The sequence below is a fragment of the Arachis ipaensis genome, chromosome B02 (genome assembly GCF_000816755.2).
Source record: "Arachis ipaensis cultivar K30076 chromosome B02, Araip1.1, whole genome shotgun sequence".
Taxonomy (NCBI): domain Eukaryota; kingdom Viridiplantae; phylum Streptophyta; class Magnoliopsida; order Fabales; family Fabaceae; genus Arachis; species Arachis ipaensis.
In genome coordinates this window covers 99,939,175-99,958,322 of record NC_029786.2, presented here as the reverse complement: position 1 = coordinate 99,958,322, position 19,148 = coordinate 99,939,175, and the positions used below count along the sequence as shown (strand labels likewise).

Sequence of the window (19,148 nt, the reverse complement as noted above, 5' to 3'; positions counted from 1 at the left end):
AAAGCGTGATACTACTGCGGATGTGCCTTCTCAGCAGAAAAAGGCTAAGAAACAGGATCAAGTTTCAACCTGTTTCTTCTGTAAGAAGGTGGGACACATGAAGAAGGATTGTACCAAATATGCCGCCTGGAGTGTAAAGAAGGGTATAAGTCTTACTTTCGTTTGTTCTGAGGCTGGTTTAAGTTATGCACCTGTTGATACTTGGTGGGTAGATTCTGCTGCTACTACTCATGTAAGTGTTACTATGTAGGGTTGCCTGTGGAGCCGACCGCCAAGTGATGCTGAAAGATACATCTATGTGGCAGACGGCAATATAGTTACAGTCGAAGCTATAGGAACCTTTAGATTATGTTCCACGAGTGGATTTTACTTAGATTTATTAGAGACATTTTATGTACCGTCGTTTAGACGTAATTTGGTTTCTATTTCTCGTTTGGACAAATCAGGTTATTTTTGTTCATTCGGAGACAATAAAGTCAGTCTCTTCTATAATTCGGATAATATTTGCTCTGGTAATTTGGTGGATAATCTATATAGGCTTGACTTAAATTCCTATAATAATGAAATACTGCAAACGGGTACAAAACAAAAACTAAATGAGAATTTGGCATCATTATGGCACAAACGCCTAGGTCACATCTCTAAACAGAGAATTCAGAGGTTCGTGTCGGATGGAATTCTTGGACCCCTAAATTTGGCGGACTTTGAAGTCTGCATTGAGTGCATAAAGGGGAAAAGGACAAACGAAAGGAAATTAGGTGCCGAGAGAGCTAAAGATGTCTTAGAACTGATACATACCGATATATGTGGCACATTCCCTATTGTCTCTTGGAATGGACAACGGTACTTTATTACGTTAATAGATGATTACTCTCGTTACGAGTATCTATATTTAATTCATGAAAAGTCCCAAGCCTTGGATGTTTTCAAGTCTTTCAAAGCTGAAGTTGAACTTCAACTTGGAAAGAAAATTAAAGCTGTCAAATCTGATCGTGGTGGTGAATACTATGAAAGATATGACGGTTCATGTGAGCAACGTTCTGGGTCTTTTGCTCTTTTCCTAGAGGAGTGTGGTATTGTTCCGCAATACACCATGCCAGGCAAACCTAGCATGAATGGTATTGCAGAGCGAAGGAACCGAACTCTTAAAGACATAGTGAGAAGTATGATTAGTCATTCTTCCTTTCCTGAATCACTCTGGGGAGAAGCCTTAAAGACCGCAGTGTACATCCTTAATAGGGTACCAAGAAAAGCAGTTAACAAAATCCCAGGTGAAATTTGGACTGGGAAAAGTCCCAGTATAAAGCATTTGCATATTTGGGGATGTCCAGTTGAGGTGTGACCTTATAGGCCGCATGAAAGAAAATTGGACTCAAGGACAATTAATTGCTATTTTGTTGGTTATGCTGAGCATTCACGGGGGGTACAAGTTTTACAATCCTGCATCAAGGTCTATTTTTGAGACGGGAAATGCGAGATTTCTTGAGGATGTTTGAGGTTGGGGGGGAAGGAAATATCAGAAATATTGCTTTTGATGAGAATTCTGTAACTGACAATGATCAGGTCCTTGTGCCTATTACTATTCAAGATACAGTTACAGTACAAGAGCACAATGAGAATCCTACTGTAGATCCAGTTACAGTACAAGAGAACAATGAGAATATTGTTGTTACTCAAGATACTGCTACAGTACAGGAAAATAATGAGAATCCTCCTCAACTCCAACCCATACAGCAAGCTTAACAACCTCAAGAAGTGTTATTAAGGAGATCCATAAGAGAAAGGAGAAGTGCAATTTCGGATGAATATGTAGTCTATCTCCAAGAACATGAGGATGGCATTGGTTTGACAGAAAATGATCCAATCAATTTTCTTCAAGCCATGTAAAGTCCTAACTCTGAAAAGTGGATCCATGCCATGAAAGAAGAGATGAAGTCTATGAAAGACAATGACGTTTGGGATCTCGTAGAATTACCTGAAGGTGTGAAACCAATTGGTTGTAAATGGATATTTAAAACCAAAAGGGATTCTAAGGATAATGTCGAGAGATATAAAGATCGTCTAGTCGCTAAAGGCTTTATTCAAAAGGAAGGCATAGACTATAAAGAGGCTTTCTCTCCGGTATCATCGAAAGACTCTTTTAGAACCATAATGGCACTAGTAGCTCATTTTGACTTGGAACTACATCAGATGGATGTAAAGACAGCGTTTCTCAATGGTGACATTGATAAAACGATGTATATGGTTGGTGCGGAATTTATAACTACAAACTAACCGGCAAGTGCACCGGGTCGTACCAAGTAGTACCTCAGGTGAATGAGGATCGATCCCGCGAGGATTGATGGACTAAGCAACAATGGTTGATTAATTTACATAGTTAGACAAACAGAAAATAGTGTTTGGGTCTCAATTGCATTAAACAGTAATTCAGAGAATCAAAAAACAAGCAATAAATTGAGGTGAAATATATATGGAAAAAACAGTTAAGGCTTCAGAGATATCTATTTTTCGGATTGACTTTTCTTACTAACTATTTTAATCATGCAAGATTCAATTCATGGCAAACTATATATGACTAAGCCCTAATTCCTTAGACCTTCTTAGTCTACTCTAACTTTCATCAACCGCCAATTCATTGGTCACTTAATTCCAATTAGAGGATGAAGTTCAATTCTAGTTTATGTGCCACAGAAACTCTAATTACCCAAATATAAAAGGATTATATGTCACGTATCCCGTTAAGTCCAGATAATTAGAAGTTTAGGAAAAATTGTTTTCAAGCTGTTGTTCCAGTAAAGAGCTTTTCTAAGTTATACAAGAACTCAATTAGAACAAGGGTCATACTTCCGTTCCACCCAAATTCATAAGATAAAGAACGAAAACAATTCTTGAAATATAAATCAATACATGAATTAAAATATAAAAAAATAGTATCAATCCATACAATAGACAGAGCTCCTAACCTTAACAGTGGAGGTTTAGTTGCTCATGGTTCAGAGAGAAAAACTAGGATTCTAAAAAACTGTAAAGTGCCGAATGAGGTCGAAGAGAGAGAAGAGCCCGAAGGGCTGATTCTTTTCCCTTTTATATCTAATTCTAATTAATATAAAATATATTTTTTAAAACTAAATAATATCTTTTCCTATTTATAAATAAAATAAACTTAAATCAAAATTCATTAAACTTTCTGCGCAGCCTTGTACGAGGGATCATTGGATTCATTCAGGTCCACGCTGAACTTGGAAATCCTCAAGTTCAGCGTGGATGAGGTGTAGTGCTTCCTTTGGAACTTTGGATCCACGCTGAACTTGGAAATTCTTAAGTTCAGCGTGGACAAGGTTAGTACGCGTCCTTTGAAGCTTTGGACCCACGCTGAACTTGGGAATTCTCAAGTTCAACGTGGATAGATGCACACATTCCTGGGAGTGCTTTTGGGCTGGCGCTGAACTTGAATAATTCAAGTTCAGCGTGGGGGAGGCAGCTTACATTCTTCACTCTCTCCATCCTCTGACCTTGACTTAAACTCCGCGAAATTTGTCCAAAATGCTACCTGAAATAACAGAATTGCACACGACTCAAAGTAGCATTCATAGTGGCTAAAATGTATTAAATTTTTATTTAACTTAGCAATTCAAGTACAAATTTACAAGGAAAAGATAGAGAAGATGCTCACGCATCAATGATACAACCAGAAAATTTTGTATCAGGTGATTCAAAATCTATAGTTTGTAATTTAAAGAAATCTATCTATGGTCTCAAACAAGCTTCCCGTCAATGGTATCACAAGTTTTATCAAGTCATTACCTCATACGGTTTTGAGGTGAATATCATAGATGAGTGTGTATACCGCAAGTTCAGTGGGAGTAAATACATCTTTTTGGTCTTATATGTTGATGACATTCTACTTGCCAGTAACGATATAGGCTTGTTGCATGAAACTAAGAAATTTCTATCAAACAAATTCGAAATGAAAGATCTTGGTGATGCTTCTTTTGTATTAGGAATCGAGATACTAAGAGATCGTTCTCAAGGTATTCTTGGATTATCACAAAAGAACTATATCGAAAAGATTTTAAGTAGATATGGCATGAAAAGTTGTAGACCGATGGACACACCTGTAGCTAAAGGAGACAAGTTCAGTCTCAAGCAATGCCCTAAAAATGATCTTGAGAGGACAACAATGCATGATAAACCTTATGCATCAGCACTAGGGAGCCTAATGTATGCTCAAGTATGCACACGTCCCGATATATCATTTATAGTGGGAGTATTAGGTAGATACTTGAGTAATTCGGGCATGGATCATTGGATAGCTGTTAAACGCGTAATGTGTTATCTGAAGAGAACAAAGAATTACATGCTTAGCCTTTCATCACCAAGCACCACCCTATGATCCATATCCATCATATAACCAATCATCCATACCATATTTTTATGGCCATTATGAGCAAGAACCTCTAGAATCACCACAACCATATCAGGATTACCCCCAAGAACCACCTCAATACTCATCATCTCCATACCTTTACCAAGAAGAACCACCTTCCTACCATGAACCCTCCCTCCAAAATAATGAACCTTCCTATTCACCCCAAGTCCCAATAGACGATCCTCTCACTTTGTTACTCCAAGGACAAGAAGCCATGAAGCGGGATACACTTGAGTTTGTGACCAATTTGACCAAGGTGATGCACACTTTAGCCCACCAATGCTTGAATACTCAAGGTACTTCCGTGACCACATGTGAAAAGTCAAAAGAAGAGCAAAGTATGAAGGTGAAATTGGAAAACTCGGTGGAGAAAGAGGAGTCAAATTTTGTATTGGAGCAACTAGAGGAAGCTATAATCATTGAAGAAAAGGAAGAAGTGGTTGAAGATTTAGGAGATGTTGAAAGTCCAAGGGAATGTAGCATCATGGAGCACTCTTCCAAGGAGCTTGATATTGAAGTTGAAGAAGGTGCGCAACCTCCAAGGCATATCATCGTTGGAGACTTGGAAGAGGCTTATCAAGAGATGGATTCAATCATGGATGAATTTCTCTCTACAATGGAACCCTATCCCATTGGACATGGAGTTGAAAGTATAAAAGAGTGTGCACAACCTCCCATACCTTTGGTGAGCAATGAGAAAGAGAGCTACCAAGAGGAAAACGTTGGCATGGTGTATATTGAAATTGAAGAATATGAAGAGGTTGATCAAGAGATGACCTCATTCATCAATGAATTTCTATCCAAAATTGAATCGCCTCCCATTAAACAAGATGAAGTTCTTGAAGATAACACCAAGCCAAGTAAAAGGGAAAAGGTTGAAATTGAAGAAATTTGTCAAGAGGTGGAAATACACAAAGAAGAGCACAAGGAAGTAGACCTTGCATTGTCTAAGTGTGGGGAAGCCCCTCTTCCCAAGTCACCATTCAATACAACATTCAAGTGGGTAAAACTCCTATCCCTTAGCTTTAATTTCTCACTTGAATATGGTTTAATTGAAAATGATGGTCAACTTAGAGCTCTTTGTGGAGTTAAAAGTATAAGAGAGTTGTGCAGTGGTTGGAAACATCATTCTAAGCTCATGATGGTTGTAAGCTCCACATTCAAGAACAATGGTTGGTGTAGAACCAAATTGCATGGGTCTAGGAAGTTGTTTGGAAGCTTCTTTGAGAATTCTACATGTCGAAAAAAAAAAAAAAAAAACAAGGAGGGGCGCAGACGCGCACTACGTGCGGGCGTGCCGACTATTAGATCCTGGAAGTTCGCGCGGACGCGCACCTGCTGCGTCCGCGCCGATTTGCTGCTGCAAATGCTTGGGCCAAACCCCAGAGAGTTAAGCCATTTCTGGGCTAGCTCTCGGCCCCAGGCCCAACCCCATCTGCGCGAGCGCACGCATCGCGCCATTTCACAAATTCGTCGACGTACGCGGACGCGCATATGCCGCGTGCGCGTCCTTGCGCGGTGCCACCAAACTAGGCCATGGACCAGAGAGTTGGGCGTGCCTCAAGCCCATTCTATGCCTCAGGCCCAATCTCATGTACGCGTGCGCGCCTGGTACGCGCACGCGCCCCGGTCTAATATGCCACCCCACGCTAACGTGCACTGTACGCTCACGCGTGGTTCTCCATTCCCCTCAATGCACACGGACGCGTACTTGCCGCGTGCGCGCAGATCTAGTAGCGCGACTCCCAGGCCAGTCTCCAGAGAGTTAGGCTGGGTTGGGCCAACTCTAAGCCCCTAGCCCAACTCCATGCACGCGTGCGCGCACGGTACGCGCACGCGCCCTTCCCTATTTCGCTCACCCTCGCCTAAGCGCGTTGTACGCGCGCGCGTAGGATCCACGATTCTCTCAATGGACGCGGACGCGCAAGGTGCGCGCGCGCGCCTATTCAAAAATAGGGATAACCCTAGCTCGCGAAGCACACTGCGCAGTCGCGCAACCCCTCCCTCCAACGTTCCATTTTCCTCTTCCCCCATCCTTCACCTTCCTCCCCTCCCGACCGACCTCCGGCGAGCGCTCCGTCACCCCCGCCGCCGCCATCACTGCTCGCCTTCCCCTCCTTCTTCCCCCCTTCTCTCTCACCACCACCCGTTCTCTCTCTCTTTCTCACTCCTCTCTTCCTCCTCCCGGCNNNTCTACCCTCCTCTCCCTCTCCCCCCTCTCACCGTCCCTCTTCCCCTCAGTTTCTCACCGTCACCGCGCCACCATCTCCGCCGCCGCGCCATCATCACCGCCGGCTACTCACCCTCAACCTCTCTCCCTCTCTCACTCACCCATTTCAACTCCGCCGCCCCTCTGCCATCACCGCCACCGTTGACGGCGGCGCAATTTCTGATTCTGTGGCCCCTGCTCCTGAATTCCCTTTCCATTCTTAGTTCCCTTCTGCTCCCAGGTTCCTGCTCCATTTCTGCTATCTTTGTTTCTATTTTTCCCTTTTTATTTGTTCAATTATGTTCGCTCCTAGAATTGCATGTTAGTTAGCTAAATTCAAATGTTGAATGTTAGGATTAGTTAGAAATAATTGCGGTTAGGTAGCTAGGACTGGATAGAGGATTCTAGGCCTGATAAGTGCTCCGTATGTGCTTACTTGCTGTTTGTCTGTTTGACTGTTGTATGCTGATTTTGAACTGCTTTTTATGCACTTCTTGTTGCCTGAATGCTGTACCACTGCTGCTGTGCTTAATTGATGCTGCTTTCTTATTGTTTGTGCTATTCTGCTATCCGGGAACGTCCAATTTTAAGCCGGAATGCTGCCCGATTTTCAAGGAAATTAGTTTCCTTTTGACCTTCATTTCAGTTTTGGGCAAATTTCCGTTTCCTTTTTGACTTCCCGGATTTGCACAGTCATCGTGAACATGAACCGCAATTTCTCGTTCAATTGAGCCTATATATCATCATATCACTAATCCACTTTTCTAACTCACTAATTTCTTTCACCATTTTACTTACACTCACTTTTAACCCTCTTTAACAATTCTTTCATGAATATAATGATATTAGTGCCTTTTGCATATGAGGTGTTATCTTTAATGAGGATTACGGTTTTTGGTTCATTCACCTATGCTTACTTGTTCACTTTTACATATTCAATGCAACATCATGACTGCTCTTTGATAATGGTATCCTGAAAATGTCTTCTTTGTTACATGCTACATGTTTTATATCTTCTATCCCATTTTTTTTCAGGATGTCGGATAAAGGCAAAGCCATAGCCACCGCCTCCAAAAAGAGAAAACACTCTACCCCCTCCATTCCTTCCATCTACAAGAACTATGCTAGGAACCCATTGCAGGACGAGGATAAAGAGAATCAGCAGTTGCCTTCTACCAATCCGGGCAAATTCCCCAATCTCTACTGTGAGCTTCGGTTCTCTAGATATCGAACCACGAAGCTGAATATTGAGAAAAAGTTGCTCCTACCTAATGATGTGAGACGGCGCATTAATGGTCGGATCCTTGAGTTAGGTATTGACTTTGTTGACCGGGATTTGGGTGACATTAATATATCTTGGGTGAAGGAATTCTACTGCAACTTCTTCCGTCCGACCTTGGATTCAGTTCAGGTGGGGGGTAGAGAGATTCTGCTCACCGAGACCACCATTGGGGAGGCACTACATTGCCGACACATTCCACATGACCAGTGTGCCCATCATCAGGCTGAGATAGCCATCCATACCATGACTTTTGATTATGAGGCGCTTCGGCGCGTGATTGGGATACCGGAGGCTTCATGGGTTATGGATGCGGGCAACACCAAGCCAAAGGGGATGTTATTCACTCATTTGACTAGGGAGGCCAGGACTTGGCAGATGATCTTCGCCCACTACGTCCTGCCTACCACCCACTTTTCTGAGGTCCCCATGGAGATGCTTTTGCTGATAGGGTGTGTTATGGAGGGGAAGGATGTCTCCTTCCCTAGACTTATCCGACAGTGCATGTGGCGGGCGCATATTCGTGGCCTACTTCCATTTCCTACATTGGTCACGAGTATGGCGGCCTTAGCTGATGTCCCATGGTCAGATGATGATGTGCGACCACCACCCGCTGATGCAGATGACAGGGAGATTACTATCCCCTGGGGTGTTTGGGTGCACGAGAAGCCACCTGCTAGCCGCCGCTCTCGGGCTAGAGCTGTCATCGGGACACCTTCACCACCAGCCCCTGTAGCTGGCCCATCATCCTCTACAGCCGCAGCTCCTCCACCATCTACAGACCCTCCAGCAGCACCTGAGCCTACCTATCTCCTGGTCCAGCGTCTCTTCCGGTTCTTAGAGCGAGAGCGACACCATGTCAGACGCCGTTTGGATCGGATGGACCAGGCACTTATCTCTCTAGGCGCTGAGCTACCTCCGCTTCCCGATTCTCCGGCCTCCGATGAGCAGGAGCATCAGGAGGAGGACGCGGAGGCACCAGCTCAGCAGGATGCCCCTGACACTACCGCGCCAGCACACATGGAGGCACCACCTCAGACACAGGAGACTCAGCCGGTCCCACAGCCACAGTCAGAGCCAGAGCCTATCGTTGTACCTCCCACTGATCCTCCGGTTTAGCATCGAGGACGATGCTTGATTTTAAGTGTGGGGAGGGCACCGGTAGCGTTATCTGGGAACCGGTGAACTTTTTCGGCCTAGTTATCTCATTTTGCACATTTTGTATATATTTTGATGCATTTCTAGTTTGCTTTGGATACTTTTATTGCTTATTTTGGATTTTAGATATTTTGATGCTTTTGGATATTTTTAGATATTTTGGATGATAGATTCCATATTTTAGTTTGATTTTTCTTTATACATTTTTGCATATCTCCTTTTGTATATTCTCCTTTTAGTTTGTGGTTGTGATTAGAAATCATGTTTTAAGTGAAACTTAGTCACCCTTTTTGCATAAGAAATTGGTTTTGAGTGAAAAAGAAAAGGGTAAACTAAGAAAATTTTTTGAATTTTTCAATCACAACAATGCTTAGTCAAACATTGAGGTTTTTCAAGAAAGTTTAAATATAGGGCATTAACCCAATTGATTGAAAGAAAATTTTTGTTTTGAATTTTTGAAACTTGCTTGAAATTCATACCTTGTGAAGCATGTATTGAATTGAGAACACAAGCTTGTGAGACTTGAGCCTATTGATGTGGTTACATTTTATAACCACTTATTTTCCATTCTTGTGTGAAATTGTTCTCTTTCCATGATTGTGATCCTTAATTTGCTTGATTCTATATATCCGTTTAATTCTTGTGTTTGTGCATTTATATGATTGAGGCCATCATTTCATTTAGCTCACTTACCCAAATAGCCTACCTTTTATCTTCCATTGTTAGCCAAATTTGAGCCTACGATTAACCCACTTGTTCTTAATTTAGCACATTACAAGCCTTAAAGCGAAAAACAATAAATGTCCTTAATTTGGATCTTTGATTAGCTTAGGCTAGTGTGTGTGTGTCATTTAAGTGTGGGAAATCTTGGGACATTGGGAGAATAAAAGGGTAGTTTTGTAATTTTTGTTGTAAATATTGGGAATTGGGTACATGCTCATGTATTGATTAAATGTATAGACCTTATGCATTGATGTTCTTGTATATAGAAAGAAAAAAAAATGAGAAAAACAAAAGAAAAAGAAAAGAAAAAATAATATGGAAAAGAAAAAAAAAATAGAAAAAAAAAGAAGAAAAAAAAATAATAAAAAGGGGACAAAATGCCCCAAGGCAAGGTCCAATAAAATCAATGCATAAGTGTTGTGAAATGAAAAAGAAAATGCATGAGTATGTGAAAAGGTGAAAAATGGGTAGTTAGATTAGAACTTATTTGTATAGGTCATTAATTAGGTTGGGTGGGAAAGTCTATGCTAATCAAAGACTCAAATTCTAGCCCACTTGACCATAAATGATCCTACCTTGACCCTAACCCCATTACAACCTAAATGAAAGACTTTCCTTTAATTAGTGAGGGTTAACTAAGTGGTAGCAATGAACAAGTCTCATCACAATTGAAAAGGATAACTAGGATAAGACTTCTAATTTTCATACCTTGCCAAGAGCCTTTTATAGTTGTTAGTTTATTTTCATTGCCATTTACTTTTCATGCTTCTTATCCAAAACCCCAAAATAACTCATAACCGATAACAAGACACTTCATTGTAAGTCCTAGGGAGAACGACCCGAGGTTTAAATACTTCGGTTTATAAATTTTAGGGGTTTGTACTTGTGACAAACAACTTTTTGTATGAAAGGATTAGTGATTGGTTTAGAAAATATACTTTACAACGAGATTTCATTAGTGAAATTCTAAACCGTCCAAAATCCGTTCGTCATTACTTATCGGAGATAAAAAAAATTTGGAGATCATTGGGTATTCTGATTCCGATTTTGCGGGATGCCAAGACAGTAGACGCTCTACTTCAGGCTGTATCTTCATTTTGGCTGGAGGAGCTATTACATGGAAGTCTAACAAACAGACTCTTGTAGCTTCCTCAACAATGAAGGCAGAATATGTTGCTTGCTTTGAGGCATCCAAACATGACCTATGGTTGCGAAACTTTGTCACTGAGTTTTGTATAGTAGATGATATTGAAAATCTATTAAAGATATTCTGTGACAACAAGTCAGCAGTATTATATTGCAACAACAACAAGAACTTGACAAAATCGAAGCATATAGACATCAAGTTCTTAGTTGTCAAGGAGAAAATTCAAGAAAAATAGATTTTCATAGAACATATAGGAACAGAGTACATGCTAGTAGACTCATTAACCAAGGAATTGATCCCTAAAGTCTTTCATGAGCACACTGCTCGGATGGGTGTCAATAATTGTGATGCCTTGGTTTAAGTGGGAGTTTATTTTATGCTATATGTCATATGACAGATATTGAATCATTTTTCTGTAGAATTAAGTTGATGGTTTATTTCATGTTATGTGAAATGTTCATTTTGCAATATTTATATTGTGTTTGATCTCAATAAAGTTTTAAAGTTAGACCAGCTAGAAATAGACATGCATGAGATCACTTGGCATGTAATTTCTATATTACTCATCCAAATTTGATCTATGTCGTTAAGTATATTAGGATGGTGATTGTCGTGGTTTAGTCACGACATTAATGTGATAAAAGGTGCGGTAGTTCCATATCTAATATATGAGACGGACCAGATTGTTAAAGTAATGAGAGAACAATTTCATAACGTGAACAACATATATATATTGATTCGATGATAATAAAAAATAAACTGAATATTTTCAATGACTAAATTATGAATGGCTCTGATACCACTTGTTGAAATAAATAATTTTATTTATTTCAATATATATTTTTTTTTTCTTTTCCTCTTTTTCTCCCTGGTAAAGAAGCAGTAAAAGGTAAGAAGAAAGAGTTTTGAATTATGCAGAATAGAAATGAGCCAAAATTATATTCATAATAAACTAAAATTATATTTAGAATGAACCGAAATTATATTCAAAACAAGCATAGACTAAATGCACCTTATTTAAATCCAAAATGAATTGAAATTACTTAATGATTACGTTCTTCTTCTTCACCCCTGATGCTACGTCTTCTTCTTCTTCTCTTCATTTTTTATTATTTTTCACTTTTGTTACCGTCGTCGTCACCACCACCACCACCTCCTCCTCTTCTTCCTCCTCATTTTTCTTCTTTTCTCATTTTTTGTTCATGATTCAATTTTTGTTTGTGTGCTTGTTTTCAAATTGAGTTCGTGTGTTGCAATCATTAAATAATTTCAGTTCATCTTGGATTTAATTTAAATAAGGTGCACTTGGTCTATGCTTGTTTTGAAATGAGTTTACATTCTGAATTTAATTTTCAGTTCATTCTGAATATAATTTCAGTTCATTTCTGAATATAATTTCGATTTTTTTCTGAGTGAATTATTTTTTTATGATTCTTCTTATTTCACTTTATTGAGAGGAATAAAACCAAGAAAAAGAGAAGAAAAATCAAAAAAAGAAGAAACGAGAAGAAAAAATTTCTTAAAATTTCTCATCATGTTCTTCTTTTCTTTTCTTGTTCATCTAATCAAATAAAGATGAAGAAACACATAATGCTACAAAATCACTTGATGGATTTGGATGTATTTTTGTTCATGAGTCAATTTTGTTTGTGTGTTTATTTTCGAATTAAGTTTGTGTGTCGTAATCATTAAGTAATTTCGGTTCATTCTAGATTTAAATAAGGTGCATTTAGTCCGTGTTTATTTTGAAACAAGTTTACATCCTGAATTTAATTTTTGGTTCATTTTGAATATAATTTCGGTTCATTTTTATTTTGTACAATTTAAAAAATATTTATCCTCACCTTCTACCGCTTCTTCACCAGAAAAAGAATGAGGAAAAAAAATACAGCAGCAACAACAACAAAAGAATGACGATAAGAAAAAACAAAGGAACACAAGAAAGGATCGGAGGAGGAGGAAGGCGAAGAAGAAGGCAAAGAAAACGCTCCATGCGTAAACGAGCGTGAGAAGAAGAAGCGCGTGTAATCACGCTCTTTTAATGAGAGTGATTTTTGTTAGTATTTAGCCTACTTAAATGAATTTGGATAAAAAAATAATTGGATGTATAGCATCCCTAATAATAATAAGTGTTCAGAGCACAAGCAGTGTTTGTCAACTGAAACGTGAAGCATTATCCAAGCAAATAGAGTGAAACCAAAAGGGAAAAAAAAAAAGCAAACCAAGCAAATAGACATAGTCGTGCAAGGATACACTACTGACGCTCATAGTTTAATAGATATTAAATAAATCAATCCCGCTACATAACTAATAAGGATTCTACTAATTTCTGCTAATTTTTGTTTATGATTGTATTTAATAGAAGTATTTTTATAAATGTGTGTAATAGAAAATATCTTTTTTTATGACTGTGTCTAATGGAACTGTTTTTGTGAATGTGTCTCCTTATATATGTCAATACTAATTATAATTAAAATATAATAATAAATTATTGTTGACAATAAATTAACAGATCGTATATTAGTACTCTATACTTTTCATAAATAAAATGTTTGCCAAATCGGAAGTAGCTCAACAGGCAACAATTTTATTTGTAAACTGGAGCTTTGTTATAAAAAGCAGAAAGCTTGAATCAGCACTTTCCTCTGCTAGATTCCATGCTCATCTGTTTAGACATGAAAAATGGGTCAATAACAGAAAGATGAATTCTTGATTTACCAGAAATTTGTATGATCAATTAATATTTCATATAAATATGATAGAAATTAACAAATTATCACTTTTCTCATGATGAATCATAGAAGTAAGAATTGATTTTAGGACCAGCAATTAAACAAATTAAAATTACAAAAATTAGTTTTACTCTTACCTCTCCAAAAATAGATGCTAGGCATCCCCAATAAATTTTCAAAAAAGCATTGCATTCATAATTCCATTAACATTTTGTGCACATCAAAACCACTCATTATTTCCCTCTAACTTAAGTACTTCAATATATATATATAAAGAGGAAGTATAGGGAGCCAATGAAATATCTATATAATGTGTACAATGGGGTTTAGGGATGTTCGATTCAATAGGATATCAGATGTTGATTATGTCTGGTACCTAAATGGTTATTCTGGATAATATGAGTGTATTGTGTTTGAGAAATTAGTAGTATTTTCCTCTGGATGTTTATTTTTTAATTCATATTGGGCTAAATAAATACACATTTTTCAAATACTCCATTGTCTCCCTAGCAGGGATTCATATATAAAAGAAGGGAAGGCAAAATCCTAAGCTTAAGTGGTAGAAATTGGAAATACAAGAAGCAGTACCCCGTTAATATGTTCTACGTAGGAGATAGTGCAGTGCAACAAAAACAAGAGGTAGAAATAAAAGAAATTGCAAAGAAAATGTGGACTAAAACCAGCCAAAATATCATGAACATGTCAAACTTTGAACTCTTCAAAATATTCGGTTGATGTGTGTCCTTTATTAGCTGCTGAGATTGACAACCTTATATTGCGACAACGGTGAAACTGAAATACCAACTGATGATTATTGCATGCTATGCAGAGTTTACAAATTTAATTTAAAATATAATACTCTCTGCATACTTTATCATCGATCATTTTTAAGAATCTGGTAATGTATCCGAAAACATTGAGTACGTGACACTACTATTTTGAGTTATAAATGTACCACATTTCTAAAGTGATAGATACTGTAACACAGATAAGCATTTTGGAATATGAACAACTCTGACAACATTTACCAAAGGACAGTATGGGGTAAGGCTTACCTTCATATGATTCCTTTGAGCTGTGGAAGTTCTTCAATGGAGCAAGAGCTCAGGATCAGTGCCCTGACACTCCTCATATTGATTAAGTATAAAAAAAAAACGAATGTTATGCAATACAAATTTCTCTAAAACTCATAACGATGTTATGTGTATCTTGTTCCTGTCATGTTAATTATGAAATTGTTAGAATTTTTGTTGTTCAAAAAATGAATGTGATGTACAAACCGAAAAAAAACGTGCATAACAAATATAATACTGGTGGAGGATATACAATAACAAAAAGAATGATATATAATATTTGTAGTATGTACATTACTAATGAACTATGTATGTTTTTGTGTGACAAGAACCGCAAACCAGAACTAGAGAGCCTGAAAAGCAGAATGTGGAGATGCTGGTTTGTGGTTTATGGCTCTTGCCCATCCCTCATCCGCACCTCTCTTTCCTCGGAGCCATCATCGCTGTCTGAAGTTTGATTTCCCGACAAGATTTCACTTAGAAAATGATCCGTCATGAGAAGACTAACATGAGTAAGGAATTCCCCTCCACTTGGTAGTTGTTGAGCATGTGAACCGGAGATCAAGATATTTAACCAGAAACCATGTAGCTCATCCAAGTCTGCAAAACTTGGCTTATCTTCATTGGAAAATGCATATAACAGTGACTTGCGATTTTTCAGTCCATCATGTTTCGTATTCACATATTGCATTAGAATTTGAGCAGCTTGAGCAGGAGACTTTGCATGATGACATAACTCTTGGGCATGATTGATGGTGTCTTGGATATATTCAATACCACCAATCCATGGAGGCAACATGGAAGGGTGTTGAAGCAATATATAGAATAGATAATCAGATATCTTCTTGCATGTTTCACGTTTGCGTTTGCCTTCCTCACCAGGACTAGGACTAGTGGAGTGGTACACAATCTCTGTTATAACATGACCTGTAAGCACAGTTTCTGCTAAACTATTCCTTTCATCTTGATTCTTACCATATTGAATAGCTTCTATTAGTTCTTTAAATATAACTTCTTTCATATCGGTATCCACCTCTTCCACTCGCTCATTACGGAGCAGATTAAATTCCAAGGGTAAGATTTTGCTGAACAAGTAGTCTTCAATGCAAGATCTGGTTGTCTCTTTTGAGCAAAGATCCATCAGGCTGAGTTGACTCATGTATAACTTGTCTTTACTGCCTGATAAAATTGATCGAAAGCGAGAAATGGAAGAGTACATTAAGTTTAGCAAACAACTCCTCCTCTCTCTTTTGGTTAGCCAACACATTGTCCAATCAGACAAAGTAATGGCAAAAAATGCATAAAGCTCAAGAAAGATTGCCCCAATAAACAAAACATATGTTATATCAACATCAACCCTTGAGTAGGCATTATCACCATGAATCACAAGAATGAATGCAACCACTGCACATGTTATGGATAAAGCACTCACCAATCTTAGAAAGAGACCTTTTTTGGTATAAATTATAGAGGCCTTTGTGTAGAGCACATCAAATAAAAACCCAAGTTGCACTTGCACCACTTTAAAGGCATGGGCTGCTGGTTTCATCTCAAGCACACATTCTTTTACCAAATTAAAGCTTTTAGGTAAATCTAGAGGGTCTGTGCCTAGATTTGCATAAAGACGTTTGACTAGAGGAAACAAAGAATATCCTTTGTGAATACATTCCAATTCAGGGTCCCTACGGATGTGATCTGAATTTGGGATTTGTAGCGTGACATTTGAAGGCAAAGACTTCCTAAATTGGTCGGTGGTAGCAGGCCTTAGAACCCAATTTCTCTCAGAGTACTTAATGATTCCGAAGACAAACACCGGAATGGCCACAAATGTTAGTGCATTGTTGCCCCATGACCTTAGAAAGATGTAGAATGCAATACTAACTTGGACAATTAGACCAAACAAGTGCCTTAACCATAAGGTGTTGTCTTCCAAGGCATAAGCAGTGATTGTGTCAGGGCCACCAAGATGCAATAACAGAAAAGGTGCCCATAATGCTTGAAGAAATTGGTCTTTGCTCTCTCTTTTAGAATTGGACTTGTCAACCTCTATTTGGTTCGTGGCAAGGATCCCCAATGCTACAGTTGCTAACTAATCTGTGGTCAAATATGTCACCCAAACAACAAAGTTTAGGATCACACCTTTGATACCACCTCTTTTGTGTTTTCTCATTGGACCACATATGATCAGGATAACTTGCCATAACAGGCTTAGTAAAACCAAAACACGTATCTCACATTTGTTCCATACTAATAGTACGGACGCCGGAAAGATCTCCATCACTCTGCTGTATGCATCAGTACGGACGTAATTGAAGAGGAAAACTTTTAGCGGGAAAAAAAAAGTTGAATAATATTGCAAATACAGTTTAAAATTGTTCTTTATTTAACATTTTTTATACTTTTTCGTTTGTATGATATAATAAAAACAATCCCACTATGTTACCAACCATATTTCTGTCAACTCTTATTTATAACTGTATTTAATAGAAGTGTCTTTGTGGATGTGTCTAATAAAAATATTTTTATAGATATATTTTTTGGATGTGTCTTTTTATACATGTATTTAAAATATAATAATTAATTATTATTGACAATAAGTTAGCAGATAATATATTAGTATCCTATACTTCTCCTAATAAAAAATATTTGAGAACCAAAATAAATTAGTCAAAATTAATTAAAATTTATTTTATTTAATATTTATTTTTTTATTTTTCTAACATTACCGTAATATAATTTTGTGTGCTCGGTTTAATAAGTTAAGCATCTTTCGTTTCTTAAAATTAAATATTCTTTCATAAATCATAATGTCAAATGCTAATGTATTCTAAATATCGGACGTACGTTCTTTAAAAAATGTCATCCTACTAGAGGTAATAAATAAAGTAACAAGTTATGAATTTTGAATTTTTTTTATTTTTTTATTAATATATAATCTATTTGAAAATTCTAAAACAAATATAGTTAAATTTATTAANNNATTTAAAGTTATGACAAAGTAACTTTTATATATTAATTAAAAATTAAAATTAATTAAAGCTTGTGTAGAGAAAAAGTTATAGTAAAGTTGATTGGGTTTTTATTAATAAGTTTGAAGAATGCCAATATTTTCACCTTGAGATCAAGGGGAAAAAAAAGAGTAGTATTTCAACCATTCAATTGTTTAAAAGAAAAGAATAATAACTTTTAAAAAAAATAAAAAGAAAATATTAATCTGTAAGTATTGTTTGGATTTGTGGTACAATATAGAAGAGAAAGTTTAGAGGACCAGTATTTTTATTAAAATTTGGTTAATATTTAATTAGTAAAAAAAGTGAGTAATCTTACACCATTAAATATAATCTCATACTATTAAAAATACTAATAATAACTAATTAATAGTTACAAATTGTAAAATCTGCTGACCCCTGGCAGCTCTCGTAGAAGTAATTTACTAATAATTCCAAATGTTTTCATTTTATGTCAAGTGTCAACAAATCATATTCCAATAATAGATAATTACCCTGGGTTATGAAATGTTGGATGTTAACATAATTCTTAAAATTATAACGAAAGTAACATACTAAACATAATTGAGATTTGAAAATTTAATCAATACTAACACTTTTATCATAGAATATTTAAGAGATGAAAATGCTAGAAAATTAAATATGAAAATTTAGAATATGTAAGAGATATAAATTGGCAATGCTAGTTAGTAACAGTAATTAAGTAATAGAATGGCATACCTTACAATGCAAATTAATCTACACACAAGTTTTTGCTTTTCGAATTTCTTCTGATTTATAAGCTGACAATGGAAAGAGGAAATGAAAAGACATTAAAGACAATAATTAAAAGTTAGAATAAGAATTAAATTGAGAGGGAAGGAGGGATGATGGTCACACACTTACACTATATGATAAATAATTTAATTTTTGTTGTAACAGTAATGTGCAATCATCATGCTATATATAGGGATAATATATAGAGACTATAGTAACAATGAAGTATTACAAAGGCATCTTTAAGGATGTTTGTACAGTAAGACCATGTCATACGCAAGCAACATGTTTGTAAGTATGAAGAGATAATTTAATGTCAAGTTACGATAATTTTGGAATAATTCTAAAATCACGCACACATTCTATTATTAATTTTAAGAGTAATATATTAATGGTCAACACCTTATTCTCTTTCCTATCAAAAAGATAATTATGAAGAAATATAATCTAGCTTGATCACATCAATCTTTAATGTTAGTTTAGAAAATTAAAAGATGTCACATTTAAATGCATATATTCTGGGTTTTAATTTTAGAATATAATATTATCAAAGGATTATTATTAAGAGAAAGTCTAGAGACTAATATTTTTATTAAAATTTTGTCAGTAATTAATTAATAAAAATAAATAAATA

At 36.9% G+C, this 19,148-nt stretch overlaps 1 protein-coding gene across 1 annotated transcript in view; it reads right to left on the bottom strand.

Moving 5' to 3' along the window:
* Positions 13,962-19,148, bottom strand: part of LOC110269305 — a 10,839-nt gene continuing 5,652 nt past the window's right edge. Inside the window, exons 2-3 of the mRNA XM_021117057.1 lie at positions 16,945-17,072; positions 13,962-16,839 (exon numbers count right to left, since the gene is read on the bottom strand). Of these exons, the coding sequence (XP_020972716.1) occupies positions 15,139-16,839; positions 16,945-17,072 (1,829 nt within the window). The 3' untranslated portion in view covers positions 13,962-15,138. The remainder of the gene's footprint in view (positions 16,840-16,944; positions 17,073-19,148) is intronic.